Raw genomic sequence first — 26,112 nt, 5'->3', positions numbered from 1 at the left:
GCTCTGTTTCTTGAGCATGCGTGACGACCAATCTGACGAAAGCTTTTTAAGAGTTACATTTTCCGATTCTGATCAACATCTGATGAAGATTTACAGGTTTACAGGTCGAAATTCTGATGTACCATGACGATGTCTATTCACGTTGATGCATAATACATATAGCCATCACTATTTCGTAATTTCGTCTCTATGGCGAGGGCTGTGTTCGAATGGCAAACGCCGATTTTGTCGACTCTTCGAACTGAGACCTGCGGTCACTTTAAAACCTCGCGGTCAATTTCACATGTGATATTTTTCTTTAAATTGGATGTTTGTCAAATGTTTTAACTGGTTTTGTTTAACTTTACAGCATTTGTCCGCCTCCTTTACATTGGGGATGTTATGTGTTGTCCTTATCTTTCAAGGGCACCTGATTAAATAGTCCTGGCTCACTATATGTAAGCCAATCCATGTAGGGTAAAATATTAGGAAAACGTATGTGATATTTTAAAAATTATCAATAGTGAAACGATGCAGTCTCTATACTTCTTGATTTCTTAGTCTTTCAGAGCAACAAACCGACTACCGGATTCGCCATTCTATTCAATAACGTTAACAGCAGCAGGCAGACACATTTAAAAAACGATCATTCCGATAAATCTAGTGCACAAGCATACGCATTAGATCACATGTCTTGCTAAATTAACGGCTAGGTCGTCCGCCATTGGCTAACAGACAAGCGATTCACTACGGACTCATCAAGGACAGATGCTACCAGCACTTAGCACTGTGTCAAATCATCATCTGGCGCTCACGTGACTTCTTCATTTGCATTGCAGTTGTAAAATTCGTTTCCCGCAATATATCGACTTGTGGGCGTTGTTTCGACTACATCTGAGTTCGGTTTTGTTATATGATCCTGTCCGTGGTTAATTGTTTATTTTTTTAACTTTCCGTCGATGTAAATCGCATACAATAAAGATATATGATGGCGGGACGGTTTGCAAATATCGTGAATCGAGTCAGAAACGATAATAATAAAAGTACCAGCAGGTAAGAGTAAGGTTGTTTTCTGGGACTTGTCCCAACTGTACCCTTCTTAAATCTTAACCATTATATTTATAAGCATGCTTCTTTAAAATGAACAGTAAAAATAGAAGAAGGTGTTTTAGCTTCACTGAACCTTTTATTTGTTCATTATATTATTATATTAACGTTAATAATAATAACAGTAATGTGGACTCCTGTTCCTAAATTAGCTAGTAAACACGCATATTTCTCGGGAGACCCGTTTGTTTGTAATCTACAATAAAATGTTCTGGTGGTCAGAACATTGACGAAATTACTGCTTGCAGTCTAGAAAAACATCACATGATGACTGACTGCTGTGTATGACAAGCCTGACATGGCAAGCACACATTTTTAACACTTATTATGGTTCGGTTACCACACAGGTCATGTATACCTCCCCCACTAACCTGTTTTTAACGACAGTTTAACCGCCCTATCAGCCAGTCACTATCCACCTCTGTGGTTTTTGCCAGTAAGCATAATTGTATGTGACACCGAATACCGTCTCACATTATTGAATTGTGTATTTTATCATCGATGAGGGTCCTTGCGAAGATGCTCATTGTATTTTGAGTTCGTTTTGAGCCGATATTGAAAATTGACGCAATGACTTCAAATTGGACAACATTTGGAATCGGATACCGGCGAAGGGGTTCCTTGGCACTGTCCCTGTAAGTTATTTTTAGTGTGAGTCTGTAACTGCAGCCTTATAGTCTTATTGGATTTTAGAACCGGTCTTACTAGGCTTGTGGTTTTTTGCCAGTAAGCATACGATTGTTCGACCAGACTATCTACTATGTGCATATATATATAGCGAATAATGCTGAATCTTGTGTTTCATCATTGTTCGAGACATTTTGAGTTATAACTAGTTGTATCGTGAATTTGTGCGGCTAATTTTGAAAATCTGATGATGTTTATGGCTTCCTCCATTTGGGAATCATTTGGACCCGGGTACCGAAAAAGGTGAGCTTAATGGCGCTTGCAGCGTGATTGTTGTGTAAGCTACTCTTGCTTGGAGCAACGCTATTCTGCAAAAAGCAGTAGTAACAACTTCATCTGCTTAAAAGTTAACTGTGTACTCATAGTTAACCTTTTAGGTCCTTAAACTGAAATGAAAACTCGGTGATAATTGGTAATTTGGTAACAATGTCAAATATTAATTGATATTAATGTATTTTTAACAACGAAACTAAAAGAAAGTCGGTACGGATTCTTATGTGGGAGGAGGAAGAATTTTAAATTTAAAATTGAAAAATTATCCATTTTAAAGAATTGCGATCAATTATAATATGTAGCATGCACAATAAAATTCACGTAAGCACCGATCCACTGAGTTTAACTAGCGGCGACTTTGGCTACGGCTAGGAGCAATGCATTTTGGATGAAGAAAAAGCGCCTGATAAAAACAACAAGAAACAAGTGGCGAGCACTTGATTATTGTTCTAACAACCGGGATTCACTTTAATTATAATTAAAATTTATAATATCATGCTTCCTTAATTATGTTCTTATTAAATGTTTGAACAGAGTAAGTTTCTTGTAAATATTTTTTAAATCAGTTCACATACGTTCATGGCTTTCTGCAGTAGACATTGATGATTCTGTCGCCAAAATTTTGAATTTAAATTTTCAGAGTCAGTACACCATGTTATTGTTGACCAATTTTAACCCCTATCTTCCTCTGTAAGCAAACCCTCCCCCTAGTACTTACATTGCGTATTTGCAAAATTCTGTACATTTATCCTACTGCTACTCGATTTGAATACTGAAGACATGACCGGTAATCGTTCTAATTTTCTAATTTCCGAAAGAGAAAAAGCTAAAAGATTGATTTTTAATAATATGTAACGATCATTATCATTTACACATCGTAATTCTTATTTCATTTTTGATTTTTCAACACTTATCATAGACTAAAATTCATTTGTTAAACCTACCAATATATCAACAATTTCACCATGAAAATACCAAATTGAGTTTCAAAACCCCTATTCGCGGTTTGTTTGAAATTTGGAGACGAATTGCTCAAGTAGGCAACATGAGGTATCGGCGTGGCTGTAAAATTTTCGGTAACATGTAACAGTGATCTATCCGCACTTGAAGTGCATCTTGCATCTATGTCCTATGATAAAAGAATACCAGATGGTATTTTTTACTGCCATGCTTGTGATGGAAACAAGTGGTTGGAAGCGCATCTCCTAAGACTGACCATCATCACTACACACTATTCGCATGGATACCTGGCTGAGCCGAGACAACCAACCACATTCCATTGTACAGATCATCAAATAAACCATCATTCAAGTAGGTGCTGAATATACCACTGGCACTGCAAAACCACTACAATATTCAATAGATTATTATTGGTAAGAAATCAGTAAAGGAAATTATCAGTAACTTTGATGGTTGTGTGGTTGTTGTTGACCCTGCCAATTTTACCATCACATGCATGACAAACTTCTTATTTGGCACCTAACTGCGGTATTGTCAAGAAGTGCTTAACAAGAACCGGCGCACTCTGCTTGTTGTAGACACCTGACAGTGGACATGTTGGATATCACCACTGACCACCCTGGTGCTATGAAGGAACTTGAACAGCTTCGATTCCTTAGAATTATGAAGATGAATATTTGGATTGTTATTATCAACTCCCGTTGCTAGCCAAAGACTATTTAATCATCTTATGCGTATTGCATATACATATAATTATATGGTTGTTGTTATTCGTACATGATCCTGAGTTTTAAAGTTATAGTTTTTAAAACTAGAATTTCCTTTGATAGGTATACCATCTTGGTCTGCAGTGACTTAACTGCAGTAAACATTAATTCTCAGAAACCAACTTGACAAAGAAGGTCTGCCGACAGAATTTGTTTTCAAGATTTCAGGCCACGATTTATTTTTCTCGCCTAATCCAAGAGGTTGGTTTTCACTTCCTAGAACTAAATTTGATAGATGCTGAAAGTTATTTAAAGACGTTATGAAAGAAAAATTATGATTTGTCATCTTGAAACAAGTGTTCATTATTCTCCCACACCCAGACGACACAAAAATGACTTACACCACAATATTACACTACATACAATATTACACCGCGAACTACTTGCATGATTAATAATAGGCAACAATATGATCCATCTGGGTCGAAATATTCCGTCATTTGCGATTCTGTTGGTTACTTAAAGTTGTTCAGATCCTAGGACTGGATGACACTATTGATGATCAAGTGATGTCATTTAAATTACTAGTGACACCTCTGAATCCGATGCTTAACTTCGCCCCGGTCCCATGAAATGTTTAGGATATTTAAACTTTAAAGTCAAACAGGGCATGCATTTTTGAATGTTATTATGTTTGGTCTCATATATGAACATGTCGTTTTGGTATGGCTCATAGATCAGCCGTTGTTTGTCAAATTTTGATAATGTTCAGAAGACCAGTAGCTTAAACTTAAAGTAAAGCACCCACAAACGTTGCTCTGGGCATGTTAAGTATTTTTGGGTCTAGAATTGGCGTGGCTGCACCGCGGGCGCCGATGGACACACGAGTTTCGTTACTCCCCATAATTCTCGTGGTGGCGTGGTGCATTCTTATTTCACTTATTACCAATCAACTCTATTAATAATTGTCATTATAATTAAGAGTCATCAAATAAGTGCTCAGCAATATATTAACGGATGTTTCATTTGAAATTAGAAAGATTCCTTGATAGAACTACTGACCACCAACTTCGACCTTTCGAGCAATAAAACACTTTACCTTAGTTCGGCAAGCTTACAACCGAAAATTGCTTGTTAAACATAAAGTTATATCCGGGTCATATCTGTGAAATATCCATCATATTTATGTCCATGTAAAATGTATATTGTATATGCATTTAGTCTTAGCGGTCACAAAATAACATTTTTAGTCTAATTACATTTAGGGCTGTGGGGAAGAGTTTGTAATTTTTGCTTTAGGTTTCGCCTCGAGTGTAGTAAATCATGCTCTCTCATATGAGGAACTTGGATTTGCGTACATTTCTACCGTTGCAGCCATTCACATGAGTTATGTTTAAGTTATAAAGTTATAACATAGGGTTGATTACGTTGATTACGTTCGTAACCCTTTATTTTAGGCCTTAAATTATCATAACCTTATATTAGGCATTACGCTATAATCGTAAACTTGAGAATCGTAAACTACTAAACTCATACGCACGCTAACCCTTTCTCGATCATAATTCCATTGAAATTTTATACATCCGGCATCCCGAGAAAGCATCAAACACAATGGTGGTCAAAGTCATACTAAACTATTAAACTCATACTTACGCTAACCCTTTCTCGATCATAATCCCATTGAACTTTTATACATCCGGCATCCCGAGAAAACATCAAACACAATGGTGGTCAAAGTCTTAAGTCATGGCCGGGTTTAACCGAATCATGCTTGTAGTTGTAGTTTATCAATGTTGGCGACCTATAAACAAAGTTCGGGAATATTTTATAATTTGTTATCAAAGCATTCCCAAGAATCGTTACATGTTACATTTTACAGAACTTCGGAGGAAGCGTCTTCGTGTTCTGTTTTGTTTTTGCGACAATCAGTCGGAATTATTTGAATCTTCACCATATTTATATTACCGTGCATATACTGCATGTTAGAGACAGCTAATTTTCAAGCGCATGATTCCGCATAATTTGGAATCTTCCATTGAAATATAAATGCACATGACATCTTTTTCCTTTTTCACAAACTCTATTGGCCACAATGAACTTAATATAGTGCGACTTCAGCGTTTTAAGATTCACTCGATGCTTCCAAATATGCCAGCCGGGTGGCTACCTCGCTTTATTTTTTGACAATATCTTAATAATAATGCCATATTTTGACAAAACAGCACTGGAACTCTGTTCTTCTCGACCACTTATTTTTAGATAGATCAGCACGAGCTTGTCCACTGCATGCCTGTTATAATTACTACGAAATTCAGCTTTACGCTATATTGTTCACTAATAGGCCTCTTCTTGTTTAGTTCTATTTTGACACGTGCATTCAAAAATTTCGTGGTATTTTATATTGCCGGAATGGAACATGAAAGCGCCAGTTTAAATATTACTGGCCGCTGGTTTATTTGCAGTTTTTACAGCACTGCATGATATTTATCATGCTTTGTATTTTTCATTTCATTGAATTATTTCATTGTAAGTCATTCCAACCTTTCTGGATGGTTCACGTTTTTCGTTCAATATTTTGATTACATGGAACGATAAATTTTATAATTCTTTTGAAAATCAGTTATCTACAAACTCTTATCGATGTCATCTGAGTCGAGGTATGGACCTGTTTATTTTCTTCCCAATCTAGCCATTGTAACACCAGGTGACAGGTAATGAGTGAACTTATTAGTAGCCAGGAGGAGATGACAGATGAACAAACTGAAAGTGATAAGGAGAAGGTGACAGAAGATAAAGAAACTAAGAGCTGTCCGCCAGCTGTTCAGAAAAGGGATCCTGAGACAGGAGCTTACGATGAAGCTGGCAAGCTCCTCTTTGAGTATGTTTGATAACAATTGTAGTTGAGACGGATCAGTGATATTACATACTTGACATGCTTTGCTTCTATCCCGTTTTTATTGTATTTACCAATTTATTTGACATTAAAAACTTTCTCACAGAACATTCGAGAGTTTCACGCCCTCACAATAAAATATTTGATTGTTTATTATTTGATTATGAGATGAAAATATGTTTATAGATCCTGATGCATGTTGTCGCTATACTGCTGTGTATTTTACTGTGGCTGCCTTGAAACTTCATTGACGTTCGTGACTCGGGAGTTTAAAATCCTCCCCATCCTGTCCTGCCAATATTTTCATCAAGTGGGATTTAATCGGTAATTACTCGATCCACGTCATTAAATTGAAAAAAGTTGTAACCCTATGTAACATGGTGCTAGGGTCTAGCAGACTTCCGGTCGACCTAATATTTGATAAAGGACGGAGCCAATGCATGACACTCGCTATAGCATAATATTTATGATTCCGGAGACAAAATAATGGACACGTGCACGTGACAGTTACCGGGGCTCTCATAGGTTCACAGTTTACTTTCATACGGTGAACCCGTAAATCCTTAAATATTCAGAGATCCTCCAATACAGATGACTTTAACATCATCACGTGTGGTTAAGTCGGTGGATTATCGAGGTTTGTTTCAAGTGGTCAAAAAACAACGTAAACATTTTAGCTGTCTTACTTCGCATGTAACGCCGTTTCTCCCACGAACGTCTTGTGTCCTATGCTTCATTAGTAGATTTTACTTTTTTTCACTAGTTTGTATGTTGTTTTGTATTATAAGGCTCGTGTTCTTCAAGATGAAGACAAATTGAACGATTCATGGCAACAAATATCAAGATGTCTCCCGAGAGTAAAGTTAAACGAGATAAGAGTTATTCATCAAGGAGTCGGTGGTTAGGCGTAATAAACAGGTCAGACAGGCTGAGGTCTCGAAGCGGAAACCAGGCCTAGAGATTTTTAAATTGTGTGACCGCTAGATACGTTATGTATGTGTGTTATGTGTGCTGGAAGTTTTCAATCGGGTTGCAGTATGCATGGTTCATTGGTTTATTTGTTGCACTTGCAGGAATTTGGGTTAACCATCTGAGTAAACACATTGAAATTGTTTAATTATTCAGGCGAATTTTGGTTTTTGCAGGTCAGATGGATACACGACAGACCAAATTTTGTTTTGTAACAAAACAAATTTTGTGTTTATAACATGGAACGTGGCATAACTTCACAATCATACATACAAACGACAGATTTACCAGAATTTGGAAAAAGATATTGATACTATCAATACACTATGATACTATATGATACACCATGTGTATTGTGTGTGTCAGACGCTATCAATGATAGCGTCTGACACACATACCGAATAAACATATTAGAACAAACTAACAAACAACTTATATACCTTATCGGTCATGATTATCACGGACATTACTTTCACGCTGAAGGTCTTAGCGTGAATAATTAAGTCCGTGAAAATAATGTTTATGGCATTAAGATTCATTAAGGTCCGTGAATAATATAAAAGTCCGGTAATTATTTCAATTAATTTTTGTATGTGTGTCCCTACATATGCGTAGATATGTGTGTAGCCGATTACCATATTAGTTTATTAGTAAACTAGGACAAATATAATCACTCCTCAGTCATATTCTAGAGTTTAGAAAAAGTTAAAGAGTAAAACATTTTGGGCGGTTATGAGCGTGAATAATATTATATCCGTGAAAAATTTGGTCCGTGAAAAACTTGTCCGTGAAAAACTTATCCGTGAAAAACTTGTCCGTGACAATTTTGTCCGATAAGGTAGTTGTTACTAACACGCTGATTAAGTCAACCCGTACTTAAACGTACTGATAGCCATGCGTATACCATATGCAAATACACACATGTATATTAATCTTTAAGCTAGAGTCCTATCTATAAGTTCAAATCATCCTCTATCTTAGTTATGAGTAACTATAAGTAATTAAGGGCCCCACATCACGAGTTTTTCTTAAATCTCCACTTCCAGGTTGAGGTCGGTTGTCACAGCTGATGGGCTGCTAAGAGAGTACAACTCCGAAAGACACGGCAGACTTCTTCTGGATGGGATTGGTGATGTGTTTCTGGCGAGACAGTTCACTGATGTTGTTGTGAAGATTGGAGAAACTGAAATCAAGGCACACAAGTAAGGTCGTAAGGATAACTTATCAGATTTTGCACTCTGTTCGAATTATGTATGTTTAAAATTGATAAATTATGCACGGTTCGATCGTTTTAGCGCAAATTTTAACCTTTCGTAACTGGCTTGAAGCCAATTTGTTTGGCTTGAGTGGTCAGTGGTCGTGAACTATATGCCGTTAAGCTGAAGATAGTCTCTAGTAACTCCATTGGCATGCAGATTTGTTGAAGATATCTATCTTGTTTGGGAGCGGTGTCTTTCATTCGGTCTACAACTGCAAAACATAGATCGAACAAACACCTGCATTTGTTCATTTCTGATAATGTACACAAACGGATTTAAGGCAGAGTTGAGGGGTACACCGAAGAAGAAAAAGTAGATTGTAACTGGGTCATCTTTTACATTAGCAAGGAGTAGCACAAGGTGAACCAACACCAGGAAACTTATAAAGCTGAATATTGTTGACAGAACAATAATAGTTACTGTCGGTCGGATATCCATAAAATCATCTTCATCAGACTCGCTCCTCGCTTCCCTAAGCACTGTAATAGTCAGGATATTTGCAGATAGAATAGTCGGGACTGATACCACTAGCATAACAGTATAGTAAACCCTCTTGTAGTCCCTGAACCGGTCATGTGTTTCAACCGTACAAATCTCACTAACCGCCGCGTCAGCTATCTCAACTCCAAACCCAGCCACACACATCACAACAATAAAAACTGTGACCCTGGTCCCTCTAATCCTGTGATCAAAGGGTCGACATATCTTAATAGCTCTACACACGCTTATCAGAACAGTAGCAAGTCCAGTAGCCTGAGTTGAACCTGAGAGAAGGGTTTTGAAGAGCAGGTATGGTGGGTTGCCGTGAAGTCCCCAGGTAGCAGTGGTCATGGTTAGTGTACCTGACAGACACATAACAAGATCGAAAGTGTTAAGTAGGATGAACAGTCGGTTGATGAGGCCCACACTCTCCCGCTTCACGAAATATACCAAAGAAATTGTGTTGGAGAGAATCCCGGAGATACAGATTGAGAAACTTATCAGATGCTCTAAGCGCAGGGTTGCCATGCTTACTAAACCAAATCTTTGTGCCACGTTAAAAAGTATACCAGGATAAACTGACAATGATTCCTCTAAATGTTCATTATATCTAACTATTGCTGAACAGCTGGTGAGATCAGCAGCGTCACTTTAACGTTGTAATCGTCAACTGCAATGCCACTTTGTGTTTAGCGCATGAGGTGTTACGTTCAATAAACCCCTATTCTAAATATACCGGCTGATATTTCGCCTCATTTCATTGCTTTAAAAGGGCAAATGTGCAGCGGCTTGCGTCAGGACTGCACCTTGAGATGGTAATTTGACCGGCAGTTTGAGGTTCATTACAAAAACTCATACGATAATTCGTCTGAAACCTATTTATAAATATATAAATTTAAATTACCTCTGTGCTTGCCCCATACCCCCAAACTTAACCACTTTATTCGGCAGGTGCATTCTCTCAGCATGTTCTAAGTATTTTAGAGCCATGTTTACGACGGATCTAAAAGAAGGCCAGACAGATGTGGTGGAGCTGAAGAACATGAAGGAGGACTCAGTCAATAAGGTGCGTTATTATTATAGATTACTGGGACGGAACTATTATTAGTAGTTTGGTACATGTGGCCACATCAATGGCAACATCAATCTAACTTGACCAGTAGAAAATTTCTATTCAGGAAAATCAAATATTTCAGTTTGTATGGTTGCATGTCACGTGTTTAATGTTGTCGATTTCTACAGTCCTAGACTATGATTGTAATAAATTAATGAACTACGCATTTTTCAACTTTAGCGTATATTTTGACCAAATATTTGATAGTTATAATGTTCGGCATCTACGTAAGTTCGAGATGTAATAACTAATAAGTAATTGTAAAGCTGCTATAAAGTTTAAAGTTCAGTCATCGGCATGCCAAATGACAAATGCATGCTTTTTCACATGTAGCCTGATAAGTAACATCTAAGTACTGCTCCAACGATTTGTAAGTTTAAAACACAAATGTTCCTGACCGCATCAACTTCAAATATATCGCAATTTTCAATGAAATGCACCATCTTATACTAGTTTTCCTAGCCATCTCCTTGACAAAAACGTGACCCCCACATAAAACCCTTCCCTCTGCAGGTGGTGAACTTCATGTATACAGGCAAGATACAGATAGTAACAGACGGGGTGGAGGACCTGCTCAAAGTAGCTGATATGTTTGATATCCAGGAGGTCAGAGATGCCTGTACTGATACCCTCATCAGGAACTTGTGTCCTGACAACTGCATCAGTAAGTCAGACATGTCCACTGATTGCAGACTTTCCAGTTTTTATCACTACATTCCACATATTATGCAATATGCATATTTGCTTTCAATCAATGCTGATATAAACTTCAAGATAGTGATTCTCACATTTTAAATTTGTGTCTTTAATATTGATCGATGCAGCATTAAGACAGACCACTGCGTTTTTGATCGCTGCCGATCGGCGAACAAAAAGGCATTACAATTCTAAAATTTCAACAAGCTAGACGCAGCGACAAAGAAAATATTTTATATAATTGTCGTGCTTGTCGGCACTAGGTACGTTACCATGATACTATTTTCAGACATGGCTAACTTAGCCTCTGCTCACAATCTAGCAGCCCTCACTAAAGCAGCTCTGAAATATGCCCATGAGAACGTGGAGACAGTCCTGCAGTCCCAGGAGTTCCTAAAATCTTCCATCGCACAGGTACGTACCACTCCCAATTCCCAAACTATGCACTCGCAGGTACATACCATTCTCATATCATGTACTCAGATATGTAGGTACTATTACTTCCCCTTTTCTCCGCAAATCAAGGCGGAAAGTTCCCTATTATCCTCGCCACTATTTTAACTTTATATTTAATTAAGATGCTGATTTAATTTTTATAAGAAGCTTTCATAGTACATACATATGGTATCATGATTATATTAGTATTACATTGGCACAAGTCAAAAAGTTGGGTAGAACAGTATGATAAGGTTGAATATTGTCATTGACGCCTTTTTGAATATCCAGTATCGTCCAACTGGACAGTTACATGTATAGTGTATACCTCGGCCCCGAATTTTATTACTACTAAAAAATACAAATCAATTATAACTGTAAAATCATGTAAATTAATAATGTAAATAAATCACAAGATTCTGTTCATTTGTTTAGTCATAGTGTTGGTTTTGATACAGTACAACTTAACTTGATTGTAGTACATATTAGCTTGATTGTAGAGGCAGTAGTATGATTTAAACTTGTTGAGATAGCATTGTTGATCTGGTTCCCGAGACGGAGTGTCCCTCTTTGCTCCTTACAGCAGCTGCAACCTTCTCCATTACTTCTTTCTTCCTAGCAATCACGATCACCGGATCTAGTGCAGATGTAAAAATAGGAACCCACGCGAACACTATCTCCCTGCTGTTCAGTCCCCACGCTGCCGACCATTGAATCCCACCAATGAGGACCATGGTGATAATGTAAGGCAGGTTCATGAGGAGGAGTGTGATGCTACTTCTCAGATACTTCTCAGCTGTAGCTGGATTCCTACCTCGCTCCACCAGCAGGAACAGGAACGTTACTATGGACGCTACCACTCCCACCATACAGTGTAGGAAATAAGACCAGAAACACACATCTTCCATTATGTTCATTACAGATACCAGGAGTTCGGTAAGGTCCTCTTTCGCGTAGAACGCGTCTATCCCGTAGTAGGTCATATTCGCCACAATCATGTAAAGGATATGGATCATGATGTACCCAAAGATGTACTTTTGTCTCAAGTGAAGGAATGGCATGATTATGCTAAGGAGTCTGGTTATTGCCAGAACTGCGGTGAAGATTTGTGAGAAGCAGCCAAACACACACACGATGGGGCGAACATGGAGCAGGATTGTTGAGGAACCAGAGTAGAGCTTCGGGCTGAAAAAGAGACGGTGTTTAAGTTGTTTTATTCATGATATTCTCGAGTGCGTTCTATCAGAACGCCTTCTCTTAGATAAAATTGGGGAATGTGACTAAGAAGTATGAAGAACACCTCTCAAGAACGAGGAGTTTCAGTGAAAGTGACACTGCTGAAACATCCCAAGAGACCTCCACAACATCTGCCACGCCTAGGAAGACAATTTTCAGTTACACAAAGAAAACAGGGCCAAGCCTAAAATCTCGCCTCGTCAAATTGAAAGAACTTGCTTTAGGAGCTCAACATGGCCCAACCAGCAAATGCAATGTGCCAAGATGCAAATGTTGTGAACTTGTCAAAGGCACCCGTGAATTCAAAGTGAACGGCAAGAAGGTTAAAGCTTCCCCTGGAAACTGCCAGAGCTACAACATCATTTATCTGTTCCAATGTAGTGCCTGTGGAAAGGCTTACGTCGGTCGCACAACTCGATCTCTACGGGTTAGGACTGGAGAACATAGGGTCAAATATTATAAACTTTTAAATGGTGATAAGGTAGATGAAACAAGTGATGAATATAGTTTGGGTTTACATTTGTTGGATCATGGTTTTAGACAAAGGGAAGATTTTAACAAAATTTTTAATGTGTCAATTATTGATAATTCTAGTCCTAAAACTTTGGATGTCCGGGAACATAAATATATTCAACTACTCAAGACTTTAAAACCTTTGGGAATTAACACTATAAATCCTTTTAGCCTTCCATTACTCCTAACATCTTAATTTTAACTTTATAACCGTTTTAAGAGTGTTCAGATTTTTAAAGGAATTTTGGGTTTTACTAACTTTTTACAATTTCTAGGGCTTATGTCACTGAAGATGACGCCTTGCAACATGTTTGACGATAGCCTGTAGATTGATAGTTTGATCTCAGTATTTACAACAATTCATCTAGTTTGATTGATTCAAAGGGAAACAAATTCCTCTAAAATTGGGGAATATGGTATCGTTTGTTCAACCTTGCCACATAACTAACAAGTAGCTACACAAACAGCGTGTAGCAAGTTCAACCAGTCATTGACCTTCTATCAGCTGTTTTTTTTAGACACGTCTACACTGTACTGTGTATTGATCATTTGACTGTTCTTGTATTAAATCTTGAGGCCCTGTTTCCTGAAGTAGCCGTTCTCACAAAAGCTTTGTTCGTTTACAGTTTTACCTTTTATTTCGGTTTCACGGGTCGTATTGTTCGTATTTGTGATATCTTTTATTTTATTTCAACCTATTCAATGCTCTGAAACTCGATTCCGTTATGATATACTTATAAAAATGTCACAGGATTATGATAACGTTCGTTGTTATCTTGTGTCTCCTGCCGTCTTCTCTTGCCCTGCAAGAGTTAACAGATGACACATTTGCAAGTTTCATCACCAAGCCTGGAAAGTTCTGCATCATGTTCTACAGCCCGAGTTGTGGCACTTGTCAAGCTGCGCTGCCCGTTTTCAGGAGAGTTTCACAGCAGATAGAAGAAGATAGTACCGTGGATATAAAGTTATCTCAGATAGATGTATCCGAGCATGCAGCAAGTGGTGACAGGTATGACGTGTGGAATTATCCTACTATGGTGATCGATGGTAGTGATTTCCCATATCAGCAAGTCTACAAAGGATCACCAACATCACCCGAAGATCTTGTCAAATGGATCAAAGAGTTCGGGTCACCTAGCTACGTTCCCCCTTTGTCAGCATTGTGGATCCTGGACGAGGCAAGTTTCTCAGACTGTGTCGAGGAGAGGATATGTTGGGTCAAATTCACCGATAGCAGGTGTATGTCACAGCAGTGTCTTGGTAAAGGCAGCCAGATACATGAGTTAGCTAACCATGTCAATAAACAGCTGCATGGTGAGGGGGTCCGAGTTGCCCAAGTGGATCTGGCAAAATATCCAAAAATAGGGGAAAAGTATGGGATTGAACTTAGAGGTGCGTCTGTGAACAAAGTGTTCATCAACGAAAAAATGTACCACTATCACGGCAGTGAAGACTGGGCAATTGCAGTGAAGTTCATTGAAGCAAGATTAAAATCTCCACTCAAAGACCTTAATACCATGTCACAATATGCTTCTGAATTCCTTTCCGGAACGAAAACCTGTGCTGTTGCACTTCTGTTGCCCAACCAAGATGATAACACCGAGACCCAAAACCACTATCTATCTTGGGCAGAAAGCACCCGAGATTTCTGCAGCCATTACCTCGTTACTAACAGAGCGATGTTACAGGGGATGGAGATTATATTTCCCAGATTTGTTATCAAGCACTCTGCTAAAACTCTTACATCTACCGATCCTCCTCATGTTGAAGTAAACGTTGTTACAGAAGCTGGCCAAAGTTGGTTTGCTGAACAATTTAAGAAAAGCCAATTTAGTTTGGTAAATGTTATCGACAGCGGAAGGATTTCTACACAATTGCGTGATTTAGATCACTATGCTGGGATCTTCGTTGAGAACCCCACGTGGGATGAAGGAATGAAGAATCTAAAAGAAGCCATAGCTGGCATTTCAAAGAAATTCCAGGATAAAGGGATCCCCTTCTTCATTGGAAACGTTGCAGATGTTTCGGTTGATTTTGAAGAGGTTGACACCATTAACGCCGGTGTACCATTTCTTTTTATGATCAGAGATAAGAATTACAGGAAATATACTCCAAACTTTAAAACTCTCCAAGAATTCAAAAATAAACCCGAAGAGCTGTACTTTACCTATTTGGAAAATTACATCAATCAGTATCTGGAAGGAAAAGTTGCTCCAACTATAAAATCTGACACGGATCATGGTGTTATGGATGGAGTTCTGGACGTTGTGGGCGTCTCAGTTGATCGGATACTTGGTAGAACTGACAAAGACATTTTACTGCTAATGACTTCATCAAACCAATGTAGATCTTGCGTCCGCTATGAAAATGCACTCTTACAGTTCGGAGAGAAATTTGAAAACCCCGAAACGCTGACTGTTGGAATGATAAACGTAGAAACAAACCAGTTGCCGAGGAAACTCATGATGAAGTCTTCTCCTCCTCATATGGTACTTCTGCCTGCTGGAAGAAGTGGCCCTTTTGAGAATCTTGCTTACTTCTTTAACGAAATTTCTGAAGATAATTTAAAGAAGTTTGTTACTGGGCACGGAAAACACAATATCTTGGATAAGAAAGACCAAAATTTTACAGATAAGAAGGAACATAAAGGAAAGCAAGGTATCTCAGTGCAAGAAGATGCAACCGCTGAAGAAGATCCAGACGCGTATCAATCTATTCATGCTACCGTTACAGAAGAAATGCCATATGAGAAAGGGTCTGGTAGTGGTGAAGAAGACCTGGAACTAACTAAACACAAAGAAAAGATAGAGAAAATGATGAACGAACGATTTGGTGGCATGAACACGGATTCTCAGCACCACAATAATTTCAACCCTAGAGAACACAAATATGATGAGAAATACGAATTAGAGTTCGATCCTGACGAAGAGCATGAGGCTATCGATGAAGACAGCAGTTCTAATTATGGACATGATGAACTTTAGAAAAGTGAAGATGTACTATTACTTTAAATTTGAAATTTTGTGCATATTTAGGACTTCAAGTTCAATTTTAACCTTTGTTAATATTTTTATTTCAGATTTGTTTGACTAAGTTATGTTGAAAGATCCAATAGACCACTGTTATTTATTTCTCATGAATACACGAAACAACTATCTGCGAATCAGCTGTATACATTTATTTGCAGTTGTGAAAATAGTTTTAAACTTATGTTCCTACTCTAAATTATTTTGTGACGATCATGCAACTTAATAACACCAGTACCGATGATCAGTCATTTCCTAATTCAATGCCGAAAAGATCACTATAAATATACCACCGTTAGTTTAATAATTAAGTAATTACATGGTTTCCACTTGTACGGCTCTCAAATTTAGAAAAGACAAAAATTATCATAACATGTTTAAATATATGAGTTATATCACAGGATGATGATAACTTTCGCTCTTATCCTTTGTGTTCTGTCACCTTCTCTTACTCTACAAGGGGTAGATGACGTCGACAATATCGTTACCCAACATGGAAAAGATAATATTCTTGAGAGAAAAGACCAAACGAGTGTAGATAAGAAAGACCATAAAGAAAGTCAAGATGACACAGTGCAAGAAGATGCAACATCTGAAGAGGATCCTGATGTGCAAACACCATCTGAAGATACCAAACAAGATAACGAATCTGTTGATGTTAAAGAAGACCCGGAGCTAACTAAACACAAAGAAAAGATAGAGAAAATGATGAACGAACGATTTGGTGGCATGAACACGGAAGCTCAGCACCACAATAATTTCAACCCTAGGGAGCACAAGTACGATGAAATATACGAATTAGAGTTCGATCCTGACGAAGAGTACGAACCTATCCAAGAAGATGGCACCCCTAGTTCTGGACATGTAGAACTTTAAAGGATAGAGATATGTTCCAATTCAAGATTTCATGCATTTCTGGGATTTCAGTTATTCAATTTTAACCTTTTATTAAGTTATGCTAAGAGTATCGATGTACCAATATCAGTTAATTGAACGTTTTTTACTTGTATGATTCTCAAATTCAAAGCTAACATATTAGAATTAATATGAAAACTTTCTCACCTGAACATCAAGACAGCATAAACTGGTGCAAACAGATTTGTTATAAAATCTGAAGCAGCAAGCAGCTTAAACAATCTGTTAGCCTTGCTCTCGGAGAGGTCGTAATAGTAGAACAGGAGGGGGTTAAGTAGAGTGGAGAGAAGGAAGAATGCTACGAACAGAATTGCTGTAATGTAGTTTAGAGCTTTTTCTGAGTCAGTGAGCGTGTAATCATAGCCAGGATATTCTGGATAGTCTGGATAGTCTGGATAGTCTGTTGTGTTGTAGTCTTCATAGCTGTAATCACCACCGAATAGATAAGCGTCCTCTCCAAATATTAGCTTCCAGTAAACATACATGTTTCGTAGCTGAGCTGAGATTTGGTATTACATTTTAGAAATAGTGGTTTCAGTATAGGAACCGACCGGTTTGGGGTTTTGGTTACCAAACCGGAAACGACCGGATATCAATATATTTTCCGGTTTGCCGGATTTTGCCGGACCGGAACCGGGTAATAAGAGGAGGAAATTTGAGGCTGTCGGAAAATTGAAATTAATCCTTGATACTGATAGTGGGTTTTTATCAATTATAATATTAAAAGCCACGTGGACACAATAAGACAGTCCTTACAGTTCGACTAACTGTGTTCATACCCTATCTCAAATTTCAACAAATTTTCTGCTCTGCGAGCAGCAATCACCGGTTGATATGTTGTTCGAGCAGTGTAGAGGTCATTGATATGAGCAAAGCTAGAAACGAGTTGGAATAAAATAAAAATGAACATTTCAAGAATTCACTGCGTTTTGCGTGGTACAAATGTAGAAATTCTAGAAGTAAAGCCCAAAATCCAGGTCTCACAAGTTCGTAGCGTCGATAGAACTGAGGATAATTCCACAGTTTGTAAATGGCATAATGGCCTTTTGTTTTAATCCTTGGTATAAGAGGAGTTAGCAACGGGTTTGCTAACCACAACGAAGCAGTAACCCTCTGCTTGCAATTCTCATGAGCAAAGTGTTGTTATGTTGTTGGTTTGGGAATGTGCTTTGACTCCTTTCTTTGGAAAAGAAAATCTCACATGAGCCGGTCTTTAACATTCGCTGACAGATAAAAGCTACCATGAATTCATTGTTCACTTAGCAAGAATTGAGACAAAAATATGCTTTCAGGATCATTTTAAAAAGAAATTTGCGGTTGAATATCCTGCCAAATTCTTGGAAACCTGCTTGCCAATTGAACACAATTCGAGAAACCAGAACAAAGTAACATTAATAAACAATAATATGATTTGTTACAAAGTGAACCAAGCTAATTTTACCTACTCTGAGATCGATGTCAGATAACAATCCTTATCAGACAGGATATAAATATACAATATAAACATACATCATATAAATATAAATATATCAAACTTATACAGAATTTTGTAGTTTTACTTCGCATAATAAAATTTATACAGAATCTTGTAGTTTTAGTTCGCATAATAAATAATAATCTTACTATATATAAAGCGAGACGATATATATATATATATATATTTATTTATCCGCACCATTTTACTGACACCACGGCATCAACTTTAACACGGGTTTCCGCAAAAACCGTACAAGATATAAAACTGAAACTTTTTTAACTGATTCAAATGCTTTAATGGCCTTCAAATCAGCATGAAAAAATCGAAAATTGGCCAAGGAATAAGAATTTTAGTACCCAAAATTTGGACCCCCAAGTGATGTCAAAAACGCGAATTAAATAGGTAATAATTATTTTCACTGGGAGACTTTAGGGTAGGAAACTGATCCGGCCACCAAAGAGCCTTGACACCAGTCTTAAAGGTTCGACGGGTTCCTGCTAGTAATGATAATGCTGAAAGCCTGCAAAACTGAAACAAAACATAACCAGGACCGACAATATACAATACTCGAAAGTCTGTAACGCAAATAAACTGAAAGATTTTGTTATTATAACATGAACGAAGCGCAAAACGAGCAAGAAAAACGTTTACTCCCATGCACGTATTTAATGACATACCTTTCGACCACGTGGCTCATGAGGCACTGTCATAGCTAGGTACTATAACTAGTAGAGTACTAGTAGATTAGTTAGTACTGTAGCTTAGTAGTACTGTAGAACATGAAGAAAGGCCTGTATCCGAGACGTCTAATTTGCAAAATATTTTGTAAACATGGTATGGTAAAGGGTTATACTAGTGCAGCAATATACAACTACATAATATTTGGGCAGTATCGAGATAGCCCGACCACTGGTCCGCGGACCACTGTCCGCGGACCACTGTCTGCGGACCACTGTCTGCGGACCACTGTCCGCGGACCACTGTCTACCAGATCATATTACTGTATAATAACAGTATCCCCTGAATCAAGCAACAGGTGTTTGTGAATAGTTGATTGGTTACCAGATCATATGAATGGTATGTATGGTATCTTGGATGCAATTAGTTACGACTAGCATAATTAATTGTAGGGTAGTAAATTACTGGATCAAATTATTGATTACGATTCAAATGTGGTCTCTCGGATATAATTAGTTACGAATAATATTGATTGCTCAATGAAATAAATGATTACGATTAAAATGTGGTATATAAGTCGTTCGTTTTTGGTGAAGTATTATCAGTTGCCATCATCAACAACAACAACTATTCCAATTCCTGACATGGTACTCTTCTGTCTAATGGACGAAATTAATGGACCCACCGCCTCCCTAGAGAATGCTTGAGACTTCCTATTCCATAAAAACCTCCTAAAGAGCGTGCGATGATGTGAACCCTGCTTGATTCAGGGGATGATGTGAACCCTGCTTGATTCAGGGGATACTGTTATTATACAGTTATATGATCTGGTAGACAGTGGTCCGCGGACAGTGGTCCGCGGACCAGTGGTCGGGCTATCTCGATACTGCCTATATTTGTTGACATACTCGTTCACCATTACCAGTTACAAAACTTAGTGGGGACGAACGGATAAAAAATGGAGGCGCAATTAGTTTCCTGTGACACTATTTTTCTGAGAATGTGAAGCTATAATTATAAACGTATACAATTGGTACAATTGGTATAGAATTGCGTACACGGTACATATCACGACTCGTCGACAAATCTTATGACCCTGGAAATGTACAATGTACATTGTGCAAACATCAAACATGCAACGTTACCCCACTGCTTGGTCAACTAGATTGCTAATTAATAGGAAATTAAATAATTTGCAGCAAACTGAGGGTTGACATTAGGGTGGATTATTACGTGTCCATAAGAAGTTGCTTGTTGGCATAAAATATAACAATCTAACATTTATCATAAAGTTATCAACTACTCGATAATGTGGGTTCTAACGAATCACATACATAATATGCTAATATGGTATTGTAATTTGTATCAGATGCCATCGTGGAGTAGGTGGTCTCCTGCACCTTTTCTCCTGTAATAACTTAAGACTTTTACACTTGATTAAACCAATATAACTGTAAGTTACCGCCAGGTCAAAGCGCTATTGTCGAGTGACGAACTGAACGTGAAGTCAGAGCTAACCGTGTTTGATGGTGTTCTCAGATGGATCAAGCATGATAAGGTAACCACCTAAAGATTTTACAGATCTGTTATGTTATCTAGATAGAAATTGCATATCATGGTTAATTTTATTTAATGTATTATGTACAATAAAATTCAACAGAAGATGTCCCGTGGGCACACATCTTCGTGTTCTGTAGCGTTGCAACAATTTCAAGGAATTAAACCACCATAACTTGTCTCATTCTTGCGTTTTTATTAATTGGAATTTAACAATATCTGTGTCAGGGACCAAGACAACAATATATAGAGGAATTGTTCGGTTTGATACGACTCTCAATTATACCCGTAGCAGATCTTATCGAGCGTGTGAGCAACGAAGATGTTATCAACACTAACTCCAAGTTCGTTCAATTTAGATGATAAACCTTTTTCATGTTTCCAATTCGACTCATTATATTGAATGTTTGAGCATGAAATAGCTTCAGTTTCGTAAAGTTTTACGGCCGGCCACACTACTAATTCATAATTGGGTATTATTGATTAAGTATATTATTTACCTATAACATATTATATAAGTTAGTATGATGAAAAGTCTAAGTGACAATAAAACCTTAGATGTCGAGACATGTTAAACAAAGCGATGGAGGAGTACCACCAGAGTTTGAAGAACCCGAGCACCAGAAAAGCAAGCAGAATAGGAGCCAAAGCCGGGCATTTGTTCTGTCTGGGAGGAGAGGGAGCTGAGAGCAGGGTGGAGGTGTATCATAGCAACGTCAACAGGTTATTATTAATCAGCTTCCTGTTATTTTGTTAGTGCTTGCTTTTTAATTGGCAATACACCTCGACTATTGACTAGACATCTTAGCCTGCCTTTAGTGCTTTTTGCAGCGTCTGGAAAGTCATAAACTAATACCATCCGCCTTAATAGTGTAAACCATGAAGTTATCAATGAGATTCAATTATAACTTTATTTGGTAAATATTTCAGGTGGGAACGAGGAAAAGTTGACATGTTGGTTGGGAGATCAGGTGCCATGGCTGTGGCTCACTCAGGGAAACTCATATTTATCATAGGTGGACAGGATAAGAGGAAAAGACCTCTGAACTCCGTCGACGTTTACGATATCAGAATGAAGAACTGGAAATCCTTGTCCTCAATGTACGAACAACGAGTGTATGGGGCTGCCACAATTATTGAGGGAAATATCTACGTGGCTGGAGGAGCATTCGACAGAACAGTTCTAATGTCAGCGGAGTTCTACAACATTGAGAACGACATCTGGAACAGGATGGCGGCACTGACACAGCCTCGGTCAAGGTGCGGTTGTGCTACTGTAGACGGACATATGTATGTAGTCGGCGGGCATGATGGCATCAGAGATCTTGATAGTATCTCCAGGTAAAGTTGCTGTTCATTCGAATCAATATGCTTACTTAACTAATTATAGTCACTGTCGGTCCTTATCGTCAAATTTCTTGCTAACACTACTTATTTACTATCGATGGAAATTGGAACGTAACTTCACTCAATTTTAAATTGGAACTTTTCTACAACCCAATTATAAATCTTATAACTTTGTACTGAACGTTACCCTGCTAGTTTGGCACAGGTATTCTCCTGAAACTGACTCTTGGACAGACCTCAAACCCATGAGATACGGCAGGAACGGATGTGCTGTTGGAGCAGTAAGTGAACAGTTATTTTCAAAATAATTCCGCGTATTAGTTCGTGATTTATCGTTTCAATAATGTCTTATTCCTCAAATTCTAGCTCAAATCTGTTTAATACAAGGTTCGAATTCAGATTTAAACGTATTCCATTTTAAATCTCAGGTTGAGTCACACATATTCGCTGTTGGTGGATGCAGGAGTGATGGTACAGTACTGTACAGTATAGAGCGGTATAACACCGAAACTGACCAGTGGAGTAGTGTTGGTCTCATGCAGGTTCGTCCAGTTTATTTCTTTCGGTTTTAACCTGCAGCTTAATCTATTATAGGCTTACAACAAAACTAAAATTGTCCTACTGGAATTTTCTAAAGCATGACCTTAACTCGGCTACACTTATAGTTATATAGGCTACACTCGTATATACTGTACTAGAAACCCGCTAGTCGAAAGTTTTGTTCGAGGAAATTTTAAAAATCAGTTATGTTTTAATTTCTCTTCATCATACAGCTCTGTTATACAGTAGACATAATGGAATTTATTTAACAATGGCGACAGCGTTGTTAGTATTCGGATTCCCAAAACGATACTTTTTACCGCATCAAAAAATACCAATCACAACCAAAGTTATGAATATAAGTCATAGCGTGAGCGTAAATGTGAGCTAGTTTTGAAATTATGACGTAGCATACAGCATAACAACGCGCGTAGTTAAGATGTTTTTAATTTGCTCGCGCACGTGCATTTTAACGTTGCTACGCAACAGCGCAGTAAACATTTGCTAAAATAACGACATTATTCTAACGGTTATTTTACCTCACTTCCGACGTTAATTATAAAAAATCTTAAGCCTAAATCAAAATTCTAAGAATGCTATAGCCTATTCCTATCCTTTTTCTACAACCCTGCTAAAAATGGCGAGGTTTCAACTCCATTTGCGAGCTGGGTTTGGCATCACCAGAGGGTCATTTTAAGGTCGATTTTCGGTGTTTTTTCTTCTATGTCCCCGTTGCCGGGGAAATTTCGTCAAGTTTAAATTATAGTATAGATAGTGTGGACGGATAATTTATCTGTCCCTCAGAGTGGAAGGTTCGCGCTGGCGGTCGCTGTGGTGTCCGGTCAACTCTTCATAATCGGAGGTAACGACGGTAAAGGAAGTGTGAATGTTGTGGAGAAGTTTAACCCCGTCAAGAATAAGAGTGAACTGGTTACCCCCATGAAACGACCAAGGGAGTGGATGGCTGTGGCTGTGACGTGAAGTGTTACCATTCCACAAACTCGGACTCTTTAAACTGATATACAGACTGTCAGAGACTGTAAAATTGTGTCTGATCAAATCAGTTTGTAGATAGTTTGATCTTGTTGGATTTTATTTAGATGGTTCGAGTTTACCCGTTATGGATGAGCATGAAAAAGGAAAGAATTGAACCAAATTTATATTTGGACAAGTATTGTTAAATTGCTGCTGAGTCCGCAAATTTTTTAATCGTATTTGGTGCTTTAAAATTTTTTTTTCACAATACGTTGAGGCTATTTGAAATAATAAAAATACCCGACGAATAACTAATAACTATTTAGAACAGAAGTTAACTTACTGTAAACATAAATGATTTTGAGTACTGTGATTGTCATCTTTTATTGGCATTGCAGAGTTCGACTATCAATATCAAAAAATGTTTTTTTATTTTATGTCAATGTCATACTGTCAGTGTCATAGTAGAACTTAGAAGTTTCTATAAGCAAGGTATAAACTGCTTAAATATTGATAATAAGCAACCGCAACCTTGAAACAACTTAAAATACAGCTGATCTGATCCTGAGGTAAACTTAAAACTTAAAGAAAGCATGAAGTTGACCTGAAGTAAGCTATGCATCATCTTCCAATAATATCGTTCACGATATTTCAAATCCTATTGACTCTCGGATCCCATAGGATTTGAGTATCCTATCGGGTCTAAGATCAAATCCTATCGCCACTCGGAATTGTTAAATCCTATCCCCTATCCCCGCTAGGATTTGCTCCCGGATCCTACAGGATTTTGATTTCCTATCGGGTCCGAGAGCAAACCATATTGATATAGCGTTATAGCTCGGAATTGACAGGATTTCAGCGGCGGTATGCCGTATATGATCCTGGTGGAGTCCAATCGGCGTTGGCCGTTGGAATTGATAAACCCGAGCATATGTCTTGAACGCGCTAAAAATCCAGATTTTAGATGCTCTACTTGTAGCTAGTGGTCCCCTGAACTCGTATATGAATTTTCATCAAGATTGGACAAAAAAGGACTGAGTTATGAGCCAAAAACTATATGACCATATTTGGGCATACGCACCAAATTTGATCGAATTTGGCCCATAAATTGGTCAAATATCAATATTTTTGAATGAAACCAACTTTACATGAAAGGTAAGCCTATACTACACATTATCTATGATTATCAGCTCAGTATCTACCTAACTATGGATTCTGTGTTCAAATAATCGCAAAAAATGAACAAAATTGCCCATATCTTAGTTCGCGATATTTGCAAAACTGATTTCGCTCAAAACAATAGAATTCAATTTGACCAAAACCCATAATCATGGGTAGAGTGTACCGCTGCCAGTGTCTCTCTTTTCCAAACAAAAGGAAATGATATTAATTTGAATAACCGTCCGCAAATGCAAATTGATACCGAGAATGAAATCGGTCGCTCGCTTTTTCCATTCGATCACGGCTTACGAATTGTAATAAAGCTTATTGATTGGAAAAAGCGAGCGACCGATTTCATTCTCGGTATCAATTTGCATTTGCGGACGGTTATTCAAATTAATATCATTTCCTTTTGTTTGGAAAAGAGAGACACTGGCAGCGGTACACTCTACCCATGATTATGGGTTTTGGTCAAATATCATCTCTTTTTGATTATAATGTCAGGATAATTTACAAAGCCGAAATGTAAACTCATAACTTCATTAATATTTATATTAATAATTAGGAGGTAATTTCATCGATTTCGAAATTTTACCTGACTGAATATGGCACTTTTTACTCATTCAAGTTGGCATTAAATTCATATATAATGCCATTTAAATATCGTGGGAAAGCAGAATTTATTCAAAATCACGAATGAGCAAAATTCTCACCTTTCGCACGTGCAAATTTTGAGCGGACGTTGCGTGCGCATACAATATTGAATCACCGCAAATTTTTGCATAGCAGTATTTTATATATAGTTTAATAAGCATGCAAAGTTTCAGAAGATTTCATACAGAACTTCGATCACAACGGGACTCCAAATTTGATAAAAATGGCGACAACAGCAATTTTCAGTAATTTTAGCAATTTTCTATCAATTTGGGCGTGTCCCCACGTGTGCAACTTTTCGATTTTCAACTTTAAAACTAGCCTATAACACAATTTAGACCTTTAGGAAGCACAATTGAGCTCCACAACCCAAGAGATGGCCCAACACCAGAGAATACTAATTCACAACTTTTGTGTTTTTATAAAATTATTCTTCAAAAAAGCACTTACTTCAATAGCGAATATCTTTATGAA

At 37.8% G+C, this 26,112-nt stretch overlaps 4 protein-coding genes across 7 annotated transcripts in view; 3 read left to right on the top strand and 1 right to left on the bottom strand.

Annotated features, from left to right (window-relative positions):
• The window catches only part of LOC134814056 (uncharacterized), an 84,922-nt gene that overhangs the window by 41,551 nt on the left and 17,259 nt on the right, over nucleotides 1-26,112 (top strand). The gene's annotated exons all lie outside the window — the stretch shown is intronic.
• Nucleotides 548-24,310, top strand: LOC134815850 (kelch-like protein 20). 3 transcript variants are annotated; one of them, XM_063824453.1, is made up of 12 exons: nucleotides 548-1,032; nucleotides 8,622-8,777; nucleotides 10,266-10,380; nucleotides 10,942-11,092; nucleotides 11,414-11,538; nucleotides 20,873-20,962; nucleotides 21,190-21,305; nucleotides 21,520-21,684; nucleotides 21,892-22,302; nucleotides 22,514-22,589; nucleotides 22,737-22,850; nucleotides 23,653-24,310. In XM_063824453.1, the coding sequence occupies exons 1-12, from the start codon at nucleotides 965-967 to the stop codon at nucleotides 23,827-23,829; spliced, it is 1,764 nt and encodes a 587-aa protein (XP_063680523.1). In that variant the 5' UTR covers nucleotides 548-964; the 3' UTR covers nucleotides 23,830-24,310. The 3 variants fall into 3 exon arrangements, with proteins under 3 accessions (XP_063680523.1, XP_063680507.1, XP_063680515.1); XM_063824437.1 differs by lacking the exon at nucleotides 548-1,032 and adding an exon at nucleotides 6,422-6,591; XM_063824445.1 differs by lacking the exon at nucleotides 548-1,032 and adding an exon at nucleotides 7,342-7,524.
• LOC134815869 (uncharacterized) lies at nucleotides 11,931-17,744 on the bottom strand. The gene is made up of 2 exons (XM_063824464.1): nucleotides 17,397-17,744; nucleotides 11,931-12,744 (listed from the first exon to the last, which is right to left on the bottom strand). The coding sequence occupies exons 1-2, from the start codon at nucleotides 17,732-17,734 to the stop codon at nucleotides 12,075-12,077; spliced, it is 1,008 nt and encodes a 335-aa protein (XP_063680534.1). The 5' UTR covers nucleotides 17,735-17,744; the 3' UTR covers nucleotides 11,931-12,074.
• LOC134815841 (probable protein disulfide-isomerase A4) lies at nucleotides 13,929-17,009 on the top strand. The gene has a single exon (XM_063824426.1). The coding sequence runs from the start codon at nucleotides 14,064-14,066 to the stop codon at nucleotides 16,290-16,292; it is 2,229 nt and encodes a 742-aa protein (XP_063680496.1). The 5' UTR covers nucleotides 13,929-14,063; the 3' UTR covers nucleotides 16,293-17,009.

Source organism: Bolinopsis microptera, chromosome 1, assembly GCF_026151205.1.
Source record: "Bolinopsis microptera isolate Bmic1 chromosome 1, MBARI_Bmic_1.0, whole genome shotgun sequence".
Classification (NCBI taxonomy): Eukaryota; Metazoa; Ctenophora; class Tentaculata; order Lobata; family Bolinopsidae; genus Bolinopsis; species Bolinopsis microptera.
This window is presented reverse-complemented; position numbering and strand designations above follow the sequence as displayed.

What these genes read in the sequence shown, in the direction of transcription:
- LOC134815869 (XM_063824464.1), bottom strand. Translation starts at nt 17,734, where the DNA reads ATGTATGTTTACTGGAAGCTAATATTTGGAGAGGACGCTTATCTATTC. An exon ending in TATGCTGTCTTGATGTTCAG is followed by an intron (nt 12,745 to 17,396) that starts GTGAGAAAGTTT and finishes TCTCTTTTTCAG; the next exon opens with CCCGAAGCTCTACTCTGGTT.
- LOC134815850 (XM_063824437.1), top strand. Translation starts at nt 6,428, where the DNA reads ATGAGTGAACTTATTAGTAGCCAGGAGGAGATGACAGATGAACAAACT. An exon ending in GCTGGCAAGCTCCTCTTTGA is followed by an intron (nt 6,592 to 8,621) that starts GTATGTTTGATA and finishes CTCCACTTCCAG; the next exon opens with GTTGAGGTCGGTTGTCACAG. An exon ending in GTTATCAACACTAACTCCAA is followed by an intron (nt 21,306 to 21,519) that starts GTTCGTTCAATT and finishes ATAAAACCTTAG; the next exon opens with ATGTCGAGACATGTTAAACA.
- LOC134815841 (XM_063824426.1), top strand. Translation starts at nt 14,064, where the DNA reads ATGATAACGTTCGTTGTTATCTTGTGTCTCCTGCCGTCTTCTCTTGCC.